At 39.6% G+C, this 14,744-nt stretch overlaps 1 protein-coding gene across 2 annotated transcripts in view; it reads right to left on the reverse strand.

Moving 5' to 3' along the window:
- INPP5F (inositol polyphosphate-5-phosphatase F) overlaps positions 1–14,744 on the reverse strand; it is a 38,958-nt gene that overhangs the window by 12,208 nt on the left and 12,006 nt on the right. Inside the window, exons 2-10 of one of the 2 annotated variants that reach the window (XM_062496551.1) lie at positions 13,846–13,926; positions 7,216–7,352; positions 6,382–6,510; positions 5,629–5,796; positions 5,276–5,332; positions 3,846–4,044; positions 1,872–2,051; positions 1,423–1,490; positions 846–970 (exon numbers count right to left, since the gene is read on the reverse strand). In XM_062496551.1, coding sequence (XP_062352535.1) covers positions 846–970; positions 1,423–1,490; positions 1,872–2,051; positions 3,846–4,044; positions 5,276–5,332; positions 5,629–5,796; positions 6,382–6,510; positions 7,216–7,352; positions 13,846–13,926 — 1,144 coding nt within the window. Of the gene's footprint in view, positions 1–845; positions 971–1,422; positions 1,491–1,871; positions 2,052–3,845; positions 4,045–5,275; positions 5,333–5,628; positions 5,797–6,376; positions 6,511–7,215; positions 7,353–13,845; positions 13,927–14,744 lie in introns of both variants that reach the window. The other variant, XM_062496552.1, reaches the window with a different exon arrangement.

Raw genomic sequence — 14,744 nt, forward strand, 5'->3', positions numbered from 1 at the left:
GTCCTGGTCACTACAGCTGCTCACAAGAGAAAAGTGAACGAAGGAAAATAAAAATGCCTCTAAACAAAAGATTAATTATCAAATCACTCCAGGATGCCAGCAGTCCTACAGGACTCTCAAAGGCCAATACTGTTCTGAGAGGGGTTTCCCTTCCCAGCACCCCCTCTGACAATATCTACTAATGCCATATTCAGTCAGCCAGTAATGCTCTCCCAGGCCAGCTGCAATCCCTAGATTAAGTTTGGAAGTGAAGATTAAACCAGTTTAGACCCCACACAGATGCAGCCTGCTTGAAGGGAGCAGGAGAAATACAAGCCTATGACAGATGACATGCTTGGGCATGTGAGCACTGCTCTAGAGCATGGCAGCAGAGGGCAGTCATGAAAACAGCAACTGCTCACACTGGATTAAGATAAAATCCGTGTGTTTTATATTGCAGTAACAGCATCAGGGTCCTGAAAGAACCCATCACACTTTAATAGAAACAAGCAAGAGAAACAGAAATGGAGAATTAAAAGCAAAATGCTACATAGCCTGAAAAAGCAGGTCAGCAACAGCTTTACATTCATGGCATGTTTAAGGAAACTCTTAAAATGTGTGACCATTGAGCTTTGCCCAATAAGTAACTGCATATTTAACAGGTCAGGGACACAACATCACAAACAGCTGTGCGTGGTTACCCAAACTTTAAGTTTTATAGTGCTTTAGTTTAAAAACTGTATTCTTGTTTAAAAGAACGGTGTTCCATGCAGAAGTAGAAATAATAATGAGTATTCTCTTCCCTTATACTTGCTTTTCATGCCAATAAAAAATATGCAAAATGACATTTTTAAAATGTTTCTTACCAGTGCTCATGGAAGTCAAATGAAACATAAGTCAGATTTGCATTGTTGTAGAGAAGAACTTGTTTAAGGTAAGCATCTCCAATAATCTTCTCTCTGCCTGTCTGATCCACCAAGTTAATAATAACCTGTTCAAAAGTTTAATTATTTAACACTCATCATCTGCTACACAACTTGCTTAGATTTACACCATGCAATTACAAATAGCTCAAGAGTTAAAGATTCGTAGCAATCTTGCTGAGGTTGCAGTCTTTGATAGATTGTACCTAAGATAAATAAGCTCCAACAGTTCCCTGCCTACACAAATTTAAATACAGAAAAGCTCTGAATGCATAGGACAGGTGCACAGAAATAGAGCTTACACATTTCCGTAAGTTATTCCTGGGTTTTACTGGTTACTTGCAAGGATATTTTAAAAACCTAAAGTAAAATTCTATTTATGTACCAACCTTCCAATTATCAACAAGCTTCTAAAAAAAAAAAAAAAGTCACAACACACCACCAAGGAAAACAACCTACAAACATTCAACTTCAGCCCCTGCATTTTCATGAGATTACTATTCTGTCATGTAGCACTCACCTGCTTTTTGTAGTTTTTCAGCTGTTCTTCAAAGTGTGCACGAAAACAGGACACGGTTTCATTTTCACCTACAAGGCAGAGCAGTGTTAGACAGAAACAGCCTGTTCAGCAATAAGTACTGTTTGATGCATTAAATCATGCCCAAATTTGTACTCTAAAAAGCAAGATACTTTAGCTTAAAGATAATAACACATTGTAGAAAATTGCTTTTAAAGGTCCTTCACTAATTTGCTCAGCTTCAACATTGCTGTTAGAGTCTAGTGTACAGCAAACACATTCTTGAATTTTGCTGCATTTTGCTTTTTGTGCAGAGGAGATGGGACAAAAATCTACCTTTTAATAAACCTGCTTCATCATTCTACATAAGCACAACACCCACATAAACATCTCTTCCAAAAGAAGAGCTCCAGGGGACCCTGATTTTTTAGGTTTTTCACCCAAATACTTACTTTTGTCCAGCCGGGGCCGTGGGTTGTATCTGTATCCAACTTGGCTCCAGAAAACAGGCACAGAGCCTCGTGTTTGGATGTAGGAAAGGGTGTGATTATGGACATGGATCAGTTGCTCTGTCTCAACATAATTTGCCACATTTCCATTTTTATCAACACCTCTCCGCTTATACCGCATTCCTAGGGGAAATGAGAATGGAAAAGTCATATTATAGTATTTGCCTTAAACAATAATAATTTATGTTGCTGTTTTTGATGATGCTAACCCAAGACAACAGTTCTAGCTCAAATCCATGATCAGTGGTAGAAGTCATTCCTATCCTAGTTTATCACTCAAAAGTTATTTTGGCTATATGGATAAAGTTTATTTACTGATACACCATGAGCAGCAGAACATAAGCTGACAGGACAGGGCAGTTTAAAGTCACAAATACCTCTGGTCCATCTTAAAAGACATTTCTTCCTGTTCTGTCACGTTTAGCACGAAGTTTTACTTTAGTGCTCAGTATTTTCCATTAATTTAAAGACCACTTTTACTGACAGAAGCTCCACTTCTCACAGTGATCCCACGAGCAGCCCAAGATGATTTGCATATTCCACAAAACAGGAGGCTTCCCCTCCTTGTTTTAGCTAGTGTAACTAATTCTGCTCATTAAGAAGAGATAAAGCTCCTCTGACTACAGTTTTATGCCTACCCAGCTCTGAACTGCTCATTAAACAGAAATGTGTTTGCATATCCTTGACTCAAAGGAAAGTACATCATTATTTCAGCAACAATGCAGGTGGTGGCAAAGGACAGAGAAGGAGTAAGAGAGTTGGAAAAATATTCAAGGTCGTGCAAATTCAGTTCCAAGTCCTGAAGCAGCACTGAAACAAACGTTTGAGCTGAACCCTGACAGCACAGAAGGGAAGAGGTTAAAAGTAGGGAAAGGAAAGGAGTGTAAGCAGCTGTTATAGGGACCTTTATAGAGAAATTGTCATAGCAGCATTACAGCCCTTAATCAGACAGGAAGAAAACTCTAAACAGTTTATACTCTGGACTAGAAATCAGATGAGCAAAGTGATATTAATAGTAAGAAGGACTCAATAAGAAATTTTCCTTCTAGAACTCAGTATCTGTGTAACACTTTACTATGAAAAAGGCAGATTACAAACTAGGTACTACTCTGAAACCCTCAAGCATTTACTCCAAGTTGTTCTGAAAAAACATTTTCCTTGGAACTGAATTAAATGCACCCAAGTGAGCTGTGGTAGACAGGCACAGTCCTATAGCAGGGTAAGCTCAACAGGTTTGGTTTTTTTCTGGGTTTTTTGACATGCTAAAAAACCCAACTCTGTAAGAAAAGAGTTAGAGACATTGGAGAGTGTCTTCATAAAAATCAGATAGACTGAAAAGCCTGGAGTTGAGCAGGATTTATTAAGCTGTAAAGTGATTCAATCTTTCTGAGATCCTAAGGGCAGAGAATAATTTCTGTTTGCATTGCTACTCTTAGTCAAATAAGGTACAAGACCAAAGCATGGTGACATTTCACACCTTGCCCCTAATAAGCACCTCCTGGGACACAGGCATGCACACACATGGCTTTTCAAGCCTCTTCAGCTGCTGCCAAAGCCCTTTGAAAATTTAACTCCCGTCCAAGCCTCCCGAAATATATCAGCACAGAGTTATAAGCAAGGTCCGAATCAGGGGGATGGCTGCAAGAATGGAACTCTGCCTCAGGAAAGTGACCTCCAAGGATGCATTCAGTGCTCCTGAGCAGAGCAGTGAAGGTCGTTCAGCCTCACCCAAGTGAGAGCAGGACAGTGCTGCAGGCTCTGCAGCCTCTCCTCTCCCTCCTCCCAGCAGGGAAGGCTGCAGGGCAGACTCTGACAGGGGCTGCCCACCTCCTGATCAGCTCAGCAGTGCAGCTTGAGCCCTGCATCCCTCTCCAGTGCTCAGGAACACCCCCAGCACCTTGAACTGTCTTTGCCTACCAGCTCTGTGCCGACTCCGGCGTGAGATGAGTGCCACCAGAAACGTTGGGTGAATGTCATCTACACAAGATGATTCCTGAGGAGGAGTTTCAGGACTGCTCTTATCATCATCAGAAGATTCACTGTAGTTTACTACAAGTTCTTCAACTTGTACAAATCCTTGAATGATGGGGATAATCCAGAAGTCCACTTCAGCACTCTGAAGGTTACAAAAAACATTTACTTTCCTGTTGGTCCAACATTACCTACAATTATTTCTGCTATTTCTCATGTTTATAAAACAGCTGCTTCACATGCTTTTCAAGCTTTACTTTTGGCAATATCCTTATTTCTGTAAGAGATACCAGCATTTTTCCTCCATCAGGCACAGGAGGAAGAAAGCAAGCAACTTTTTGACCTAGTTTCTGCATTAAGGCAGTTTTAAAACATCTATGTGGACACATGCTGTACCACATTTATACAGGAAGGCAGATGTTAGCCTGTTTTCAGCAACACATAACAGTATAAAGCTTCATATGGGCTAATTTAGTCCTCAAGACAACTGGTTCATGGCTCTGCATCCTAAATCTTAAACAGAATTGAAGTCTGAATTCCCCACTAACTCAAGGTTGTCCATTTATATCTTATAACATGAAAAATACAACACATTAAACTCTTGCACTACTCACAACTTTTCACAGAGGACATAGGTTTACTCTGCTGTGATTCTACAACCATTTGTTTATGCATAATTATCAATGAAAGAGGAGCAGGGCATAAGGTAAGACGTCTGCTCTCATCCCTAAAGAAAGTTAGACTTGACTAAACTGGCATACAGAAGTCAGCAACTTAGTCCTTGAGCCACAAGATTAATTTAAAATGAAAGAAGGTAGGTATTGTAGAAAGAGTGGTGGTTTGCTGCTTCTTTATGTGCTCATTAGCCAGGAAAATGTTTTATTTACTCTGAACAGATGTTCAGAACAACCAGCTCTACAGTTTTTACTGATCAGTCACTGTGCTCAAGAAGACAAAACACTATCCTCCACTATGGAGGACCCAAATCTTATCTCAAGGAAACTTTGGAATTCAGAGGTTATTTCTTTTCTGGCTCCTCCTCATTATCAAGTTCAGCTCCGTACAGGGATAATCCATTTCACATAAAAATAAAACTCAAATTTACCTTCAGAAGCCATCACAAATGTATCACATCAAGTTATTTTATATTATTGTAACAATTTTTTTTATTCAGCTGAAGTTCACTCCTTAGCAATGATCACAGGCTGGCTGGGGGAAGAAGGCAGTGCCAGCTGCTCAGCTGCAGACTGCACAGCCCTGATCCTGGCCTGTCTGAGCAGGTTTGTGATCAAATGCCTGCCAGGCCTTAAGCAAACATTTCAACGAAAAAGAATTAAAGAATGGTTCTCATAATACACCTCAGAAATGAGACTCACATCAATACTGATGAGATCTTCAATCATGTGCTTGTTCCAAAAGAATCTGTCATCCACCTGTTCAGAAGACAAAAGGGCAGTTTTTGCAGGATTACAAGTTAGATTTGGCAATATCTGTGGGAAGGACACCAGTGTCCATCGGTTTATTCACTACCCCTGTACAGACAAGTCAGTGCTTTCAATAAAATAATTCAGTTCAGCTCCTGCTGCTGCAGACTTTTGTTTCCTTGCACCTGAGCTGGTATCAGGACATGGTGTTCAGCTGCTGTAAAATGTGACCAGCCAGGTTTGGACCATGACCATTACTGGACAGCTCATCCCCCAGGTGGAAGAAACAAACACAAACCACTCACTTTTCGCCACAGGGGTAGGTTGGTTTTCTCACAGGCACTCTGCCTCTGCACAGAATTTGTCAGGTCATAGCTCAGGCTGTAGTAAAAGGAGTCTGAATCCATGAACATCTTGAACAACTCCTCCAATAATCTCTTCTCCAGTCTCTCTTTCTCTTTGCTTTCTCTAATCTGAAAGAAAAAAAAACGGCTCTCCTGTCTTTCCTCTGTGAGAGAAAAAGGCTCCAGTCATATTTTCCATTTCTAACCTTGGAGGACAAACACTTTCCCAGTGATGAACAGGACCTTAAAATTCCCAGCAGAGATAAACACAAGAGACAGCAGCCACAGAAGCATAATTCTAATTTTAACAGCTATTGTTTTGACTTCCTAATCCAAGCCATTATTGTGTGAAAAGCAGTTAGATGAGATTGTATGACGTTCTCTGAGGAACCAGGCACCAAATTTTGTGTGCAATTCTATATTATAAGAGATACCTACGTAAAGCAATTTCTAGAAGTTTAGAACCTCACTAGAAGCTAATCCTGGTATAAAAAACTATTAGCAATTCTGCCAAAATTATGCAATTACAAAATGAAAAAAAAATCACAGAAGAGCCATAGTTAATAATAAAAAAATTGAACTGGGCATCAAGACAGTAGTTCCACATTCTGCAGTTTTTTTAAGATCTTGGTATTCCATTTGATCATCCTTCAAAACCTTTGAATAATAAGCTCAACATTTTGGAACAAAAAAGGAAACAGAAGAAAACTTTACCTTCTTTTTGTTTGGAGCAGACACATTAGATTTAATTTGAGTAAGAGTCTTCAGCAGGAATTTTGTGTCATCTGGGGACTGTGATATCTTCTCTGGCTTGTTTATCCCAAAATGGTGCTTTTTACAAAGCTAAAATAATGACATTGAATCACAGCCAACATTTAAATACTCTAAAAAATTCAAAGAAAACTGAAAGTCTACAAAAGCAAGATTTTGAAGTCCACAAACCTAGGTGAGACACTGAAATAGAGGGGGAACATGCAGGTTGCCATCGATAGCCTAACTCTCACTTCTGTGAAAGGCATTTTCCCCTGTGCTTGTGAGAGCCTCTGCCTCAATTTGACATGACCTGAGCACCCAGACCCACCCCAGCTTCCCATCAAAATTAAATTAGCACTACTCATTTTTATTCCTTTATCCACTCTCTTCTGGCAAAAAAAAAAAAAAAAAAAAAAAAAAAAAAAAAAATTTGCAGCATTTTAAGTAAGGATTTCCCTTCAAGCCAAGTTATAGAATTAAGATTCCAAATGGGATGAAAGCATGAGAATCCATTTAAAAAATATAGTTTCTCCTGGTTCAGTAAACCTTATTCTTGTGTGGTATTCCCAATGATCTTTATGAAATTTAGGTATCATTTTGTTCCGATTTCCCTCCCCAGCAGAATTTGTGATTTCTGTTTAAAAAATACTCCTTACAAAAAAAAAAAAATATTTAAAGAAGTACAAAACACTCAAGATGTTTGCTTATACCAGGAAAAAATATATAAGAGGCATTTGACTTTTTTTTCACTGAAACAGGAGGGGGACAATCAGAGTTCCTTGAGGATGGCCATACCTCCAATTCCAGATCCTGAGGTTCTGTCTCAGAAAGTGGAATCACTGCAATCTTTGTTATTTTGCAGACCTCGTGATCTCCTGGAAGTTTGCCAATCAATGCTTTCTGACGGATTAAAAGCAGCCACCATGGTAAATCTGGGGGAAAAAAAAAATAAAAGATCAGTAGATGCTTTTATTCTTGTCAGGAATTTATTTTGATTAGTGTGCCAGAAACTATATGACTAGAAGAAACCAGTGAATGATGATTTGCTATTGCTGCGTTTTGTTATTATGCATTGAAATAAAATAAAACTAAGAAAAAAAAAACTTTAAAATATTTATTCAGTCTCTAATATAATAAGGAGATTAACTGTTTCACAGACATGCATTAAAGTTACCCCTGCTTCACCTATAGCAGTTAACAATCTCTAGGATGATGCACATTCCCACTAATGGCAGCACAATTTGAGAACAGCTGGAGCTCAGACAGCAAGTTAAGAATTTCCCTTTGTGCCTCCTGTCATGGATCAAACAGCAAATCAGACAGACACAGCCTACACCTGATTACAAGATTCACGAGTGAAGAAATGTGATGAGCAAACATGGACTGCACCAAGAAGCAGTTCACACATGTTTAAAGGCTCATGACATCATTCCTGAAGAGCACAAAGCAGTGGAGAAATTTGTGAGATAAAAATTAATGAAGATATTGGTGACAGGTGCATTCCATGCACACACCCAGCCTACGGCACCTGCAGCTACAGCATCCACACTTCAAAGAGACAAGGAAACACAGCAAACACTCCCAGTGACTGCTGATGAGTGCCTGGACATTCCCACATTTCAATCCCTTGGCTAGAGAAGGAAGTGTATGCTGAGCTCTCAGAGTCAAAAGCAAAAGTTCTGTTAAGGGAGATGGAAAAGGCAGAAAAAATGAGCTAGAGACAAGCATACACACTCACTACTTCTCCCAGCTGAAAAGCAGCCAACTGAGTTAAACTGAAAAGGTGATATAAAGACAAAAAAGCCTGCTGTGATAGACTTAAATATGCTCCCACACTTGTGATGGCAGAATGTGTCGTGTATCGTGCCTCTGAATATGATATACAGCCTTTGAGAAGTCTATTTAGCAGCTCTATAGCAAATAGAAACCCTGTTCTCATTGCTCAGTAAATTCTAAACAGTATTTTATCCTCTGAATGCTTAAGAAAAACATAGAAAACCCCAGCAGGTTTTTGTATCTAAAGAACAGGAATAGTCATTGCCCACAGACAACTGTGTGCTGTGACCCTCAAAGAAAGAGATATGCTCATGTTAGCTACTAAGAAGCCTTTAAAAATTTTAGATCCCCATAACTAAAAACTTTCTGAGAGAGCCAGAGGGCGCCTCCCAAAAAGGCAGGAGGGGAAGGAGAACGAAGATATGCACCACTTCTTTAATACACATGGTCCTGTAAAGGGAGTCCTGTGCTGCTCCTGAACACTGCAGCAGAATCCTAATCTCTGCAGGATCAGAGACACCTCAGGTCAGGAGGGATCTCAGGGTGTCACCCTGATCCAGCTGAGTCAGCCCTGAGGCTGGAGCAGGTTACTCCAAGATGTCACACAAGCACAATCTCCTAAAACAGGGCAGAGACCAAATCAGGAGAGGAGAGTGACAGAAAATGCCACTCAGTGACCCTCACTGACCAGCAGGTGCTGGAGCAGTTCTTCTGTGCAGGTGTATGGAACATGCCTTGGAGAACACCTGCCTTTGCCCCAGCATCTCATCTAGCAGCCAAGGGGGAAAGGAAGCTGAAGAAAACAATAGATTTTACGCACCAGTGAGAAGACAAATGAACAGGTTAAAATATCCTTTTAAAAAGGAGAAATTGAAATGCTGCCAAACCCACCAGCAGCACATAAAGGTGATTATCAGTTCATCTGAAAAGGTCTACCCTTTCTATGTTGATTTCTAGAAGGCAAACCCAGCAAGGGCAGTCCAAGATTTTACAACAGGGCGTTCCTGCTGGGCAGTCCTATAATCTCATCTATTCCCACCTGCAGAAGGTTGGCCACACAATTTACTCCTAGGAGATCACCAATGTATGTTAAGAAACAAAACAGAAACTCTTCTAAAAAAGGCAACCATCTAGAGCTCCAGTGAACTAATCACTAGGGTTCTACTGGAGATTAGTATAAGGTAAAGGAATTTCTGAGCAGATACACCACAGTAAAAAACTGGAAAAGGAAAAATCTCTGCCCAGTCCTCCCCCTACCTATATTAACAAACTGTGGTAGCTGTAAACAAGAACTTAAGATCTTAATACAGAAGTGAGTTGAGCATCCTTTTTTCATTTTTAAAAATGCACTGAAATGTCATCTTTGCAAAACTCTTTGTAATATAGCCAGAGCCACAGAACATCGAAAGAAAACAGCAATTTCCCAGCAGATCAAAAGCAAACAGCCAGGAAGTAATTATGCAGATAAAGTATGCCCTGAAGAAAAAGCTTCAACAATAGCCATAAAAGCAGCATATTATAAAAGCCAGCAATATCTAAATAACTGAATCCCTAAATATAGAGAACGTGCCTCAGCAGTGAGAAGGAAAAAAGCAGTTCCACAGAGCAGTTATTGCCTGCTCAATGTGAGCCATGGTGTGCACTGCAGAACAGGACAGCTGTATGCCACTCCAGAAAAGTGCACCTTTCAAGTCATCCCTCAGAATACAATGCTCATTTTTAGTGTTTTATGAACTATGGCAGAACAGATGGCAACAACTAGTTTGAAGTATTGCATCCAAAGGAAGCTATTACCTCTCATTCCTCACTAAAATGGAAATTTACTCCTCTGTTGTTTCAACACTGCCAGCACAACACTGCTGTTTTTCTCTAACACTTCCCCAACAATCTAGCATTTACTTTCCCCCAAATGCTTTTGCAATAACTCTTCATAAACTGTACATGAGTTTACTACAAATGCTGCTTTCTGCAAGTATTTTGATTTTAGCTAAGAAATTCTACGCTACTAATTTCATACTTTTTGTTACTTGGACAATTTAAAAATTGGCAGCATGCAAAAAGAATGCATTGGGTTGTTGACTGTATGAAATTCAGTTACATCTCAACGAAGAGATTTCAGATGCTGAACAGCCTGCAGTTTCTATCAAGATTCAGAAGCACGCTAACAAAGAAAAGCTGGGGATAAGGAAGGAAGAACTCCATTTCCCTCCTATTTACAGATCCTGTGGACTCTTGCCAGCAGCATTAAACCTGGGTCTTAATTAACCAGCACTGGAAGAACACTCCAGATGAATACAAATACAGGGGTGTGCTTTGACCAAGAAACAGAAGAACCTGTGGCAGAAATGATTGTGTTAAGTGGTAACTGCTGGAACTGGTTAAGAAATCCAGCTTTAGTTACAGTCAGATTTATTGGACAACAAAATTAAATTCTATAAACAAAATACTTTATGCAAGAGATATGTTTGCCTCTATATGGGAAGATTATGCAAAGACAATTTTAATTGTGCATCTTACCAAGAAAATGTGTAATGATCTGTTGCAGTAACGCCACCACAATACACCCTAAAATCCTTTTCCTTTTATTCCCATTGTTACTTTGCATTTTCTTACAAGTTATTTTGGGATGGGACAGAAAATGGTAAGCAATTATTGGTTGAATATCAGAATGCAAGAATATGTTTTATTGTTGGGGTTTGAGTTCCCCCACATACAAAGAAAATAAGTATCTGAATGTTCAAGAAAATTCACTTTTGGGAAGAGCAAAATATTGCTTTAAATAAATTTTAATCTCAAATGTAGGTGTATGGTTATGTTCAGAGGCACAACTGACCCGGTCATGTCAAAAATTCTTTGAAGAATTAAAAAAATAAAGCATGTAATATTGGCTGGCTGGTTTCTATGAGACAGCTTCCCTGTCACAGCAGCTTTCCCACAAACTCTCCTGTATGAGGCAAGCAATAAAACCAGCAAGATTAAGAGTAAATTAAAACCCATCTCTAGTTACAGCTCATTGGCTAGGGCATTCCAATGCTAAATTACAGACAGCCCATGACTGAATACAGGCACCTTTCAAGGTCATCTTGGACAATTCCAGCATCCTTGCAATAAGCAAACCTTTCAAGAACATATGAGGATCTATGTCCAAGTGCATACAGGCTTTGTGACAGCTCTAGACCAGACTGGTAGGAATCCTAACACTTAAAAAGGCATCTGAAGTTTCCAGCACTTGTGTGTGCCAAGGACTTTTAAAACTTCTTTTCAACAATAGCTGGTAACAAAGCCCTGAGCAGGACAAACCCAAATTCACCAAATGAGCTTCAAAATAAGTTTTCTGATCTTGATAACCTAGGGGGAGGGAAGAAGAAATCAGAGCAGCAATTCCTCCTGTGGCAGGTCAGGCATTTGCCCCAGCTCCTGCACCTGCAGCACAGTTCTCCTGCTGAGCCTGGACAGAAAGGTCCAGCCCTGTAAAATATTTATACAACTTCTGCTGATAAAGTTTCCAGGTGACAAAGATTGATACAAGAATTAGTAATGAAGACAGGTTACTGTTACAGACTGCTCATGATTCAGCCTGAGGATAACATCAACCTACACTTGAATATGATCAGATAGGAGATCATTGAAAAGAGCAGGTTTGAGGAGACCTGTGTAAGACACCTCAGTCAGCCCTCTCCTTGTGACTGCAGTCTGATGGATGACACTCATCAGGAAATGGCATTCATCAGAAATTCAGAAATTCAAGGAGTTCTCAAAAGCAAAGCAAGGATAAATAGCTGGAGGCTATCTTTCTTCAGACATTTAATAGTAGAAAACAAAACACTATTTATAGGACAGCTGCATCACTAAGTACCAGAATATCAATAACAGAAAGGATGAACAGTTTGTGACTGTGGCATCTGAACAAGGCAGAGACAAAAGGAAACACTTCCACTGACCTGAGCAGCAACTGAGTGGAATGTCTGGAAGAGCTTAATTGATTCAGTAGCTCTATAGGACACATGGAAAGAAGAGGTATCAGGCTTATTACCTGATAATCTTAATTTACCTGACAACAGCAAGCTGACACCTGTTGAAGTGTCACACTCTGGGGAAAGTTTCAACTCAGATTTCATAAGCAGAGGAAGCAGCTCACAATAAACACACATGCAAACATCTTCAGTTGCCACAACATGCTAAAAACTCTTCCAGAAAGCATTTGAAGTCTCCCCTTTCAAAGGTTTTTATAACTAGACTCCCAAGAGAGAAGGGGGGGAAGGCTTTTGTGCACCCAAGGGCCTGGTTTTAAAACAAATCACCACACCCCACACAAACATAAAAAACATGTGTCAAAACCAATCACTGAGCATTTTCCCACAGCAGAAAAAGGTCATTACTGGAATTTAGCCATCATTCATCATGGACAGCACATGCTGAGCAGCACAGACAACATGGATAAGAGAAGAGAAAGTGAGATGGCAGAGTCTGAACCACTTCATGTCACCAGATCCAAAAAGGGGTGGCTGAATAAATCTGGAGAATGAGCACAGACAAGATATCTGGTGAATTCAAAGAAGATTAATTGATGCAACTAGAAAGAGGACATGATCATGAACTTCATGGAGATGTGGGCTCTGAACTATTACTCCCAGAAACAGGACCAGGGGTCACAGTACCTATGGAGCCACAATAATTCCTAGGATTTATCAGCCCTACACTCATGCCAGGGTGCCCCAGTCCCTGTTCTCCATCCCATTCTTGCCACCCTGAGCAACCTGTTCCTATTCAAGGGACCACAAACACCTGATCCATTTCAGTAGTTAATCCATCCTGCCCTCCTGGAACACACTTGAAACTTTACCTGTATTGATCATATTGCCAGGCACTACTTTATATGCAGGGTGTAGGCACTCACAAAGAATGGGACTCAGCAAGGGCTTATGGCTACCTCTCCTACCTGCCAGTAAACAGCCAGAGCTCTGTTGGCAGAGGTACCCTCCTAGACAAAGCTGGCATATAACAAAATACTTATTGTGGCTACAGGAATTTCCAGCCAATAAAGCAAAAGGAGTACTGAGTTTATTTTACAGGAAAACATTACTACTATTGGTTAGAGACAAGGTTATCATTAAAATAACAATGAATTCTACACCTGCTTGAATTTTATAGCTCTGTCATTTAAGTGCAAACAAGTTTAAGTGTTCCTTTTGCTTTCAAATATTCCTCTACCAAGGAAGCAATTATTCTTCAGGTTTTCGTGTTTCAATTCAGAATTCAGGCCTTATACTTTTGTGAAAGCTTCCTTTATTAGTTTTTGCACTGTACCATAAGAGAACAACAGCAACCTCCTTGAAAGGTTTATTCCAAAAGGTTTAAGAATTTTATAAATCCCACACAGAGATTCAGCTAGAACTTCAAATATAAGTTTCTAGTATTTGTGAATGCAGTTGTCTATTTTTACAAGATAGTGCTAAATCACAAAACATACACTGGAGAGCAGAGTGAATTTGCATGTGCAGCTTTAATATAATCACCTTGACAAGTCCATTTGGGGAATGCAAAGAATACTACATTGTTCCACTGGAGCTATGCAGTATTAGCTGCAATACCACAGAACTTCAACAGGAAACAAATAAAAAACCCATCAGAAGAGAACAAAGCACATACCTGTATGAAGCTGGACTTTACCAATGACTCCCTCTACCAGGCCCAGACAAATGGGATTCCAAGCCAAAAGAAGATCAGTGGCTGCAAAAACAGAACACAGCTCCTGTTTTTAACCAGTAAATTGAACTGGACAATTAATCCAGTGATAGACACCCACTCCACTTTCTGCACCTTAGAGGGTAGAAAATGTACAATAATTATAGCAATAGTAAGATGATGCACGCATCCATTTTTTGCTTGCTACCAAGTAGCTATGAAAAAATGACTAAGTTTCCAACATAAAAACCTACCACAGGTATTTTTCAGATTTTTGAGAGGGGGAAAGTAGCTTTAGGTATCAGTAATTGAATTTTACGAAGGCTGGCTTAATTTTTCTCATATCCACTAAAATTTTAAACAAGCAAAATTTTACATGGCTGTAGTGAAACTGAATAGAGGTCACTGAGTTAACAACACAGCTTCAAAACCCAGCATATGTTGACTTTCACCCCCAGCTCTCTCCATTTGTATCCAATTACAATTTCACATCCTCTTTCTATAAACATACACACACAGACACTTCCTCTTTTGTTAAAACATTCTCCACAAGTACATGGAATATCACAGCACACAAGGTTTAGGTTTATGTTTCTAGTTCTCCTCTCTTAAGAAATTCCAGTGAACCACATAGGAAGAAGAAGAGAAAGTAGGAAGAAAAGGAGTTTCTAATTGTGGTGCAGTACCTGTTCAAGGATTCAAGAGTGGGGGAATTAAATTCCTAATTCAAATATTTATTGTGAAAACAAATACATAAAAGGAAATATCTGTGTAGGAGAGAAAAATCTCAAAGGAGAAGGTTTTTCTATACTATGAAGGACAAGCTTGTTATTATTTACCAAAACACGCTTGTTCCAAGGTAA

The sequence above is a fragment of the Cinclus cinclus genome, chromosome 7 (genome assembly GCF_963662255.1).
Source record: "Cinclus cinclus chromosome 7, bCinCin1.1, whole genome shotgun sequence".
In the NCBI taxonomy this organism is placed as follows: Eukaryota; Metazoa; Chordata; class Aves; order Passeriformes; family Cinclidae; genus Cinclus; species Cinclus cinclus.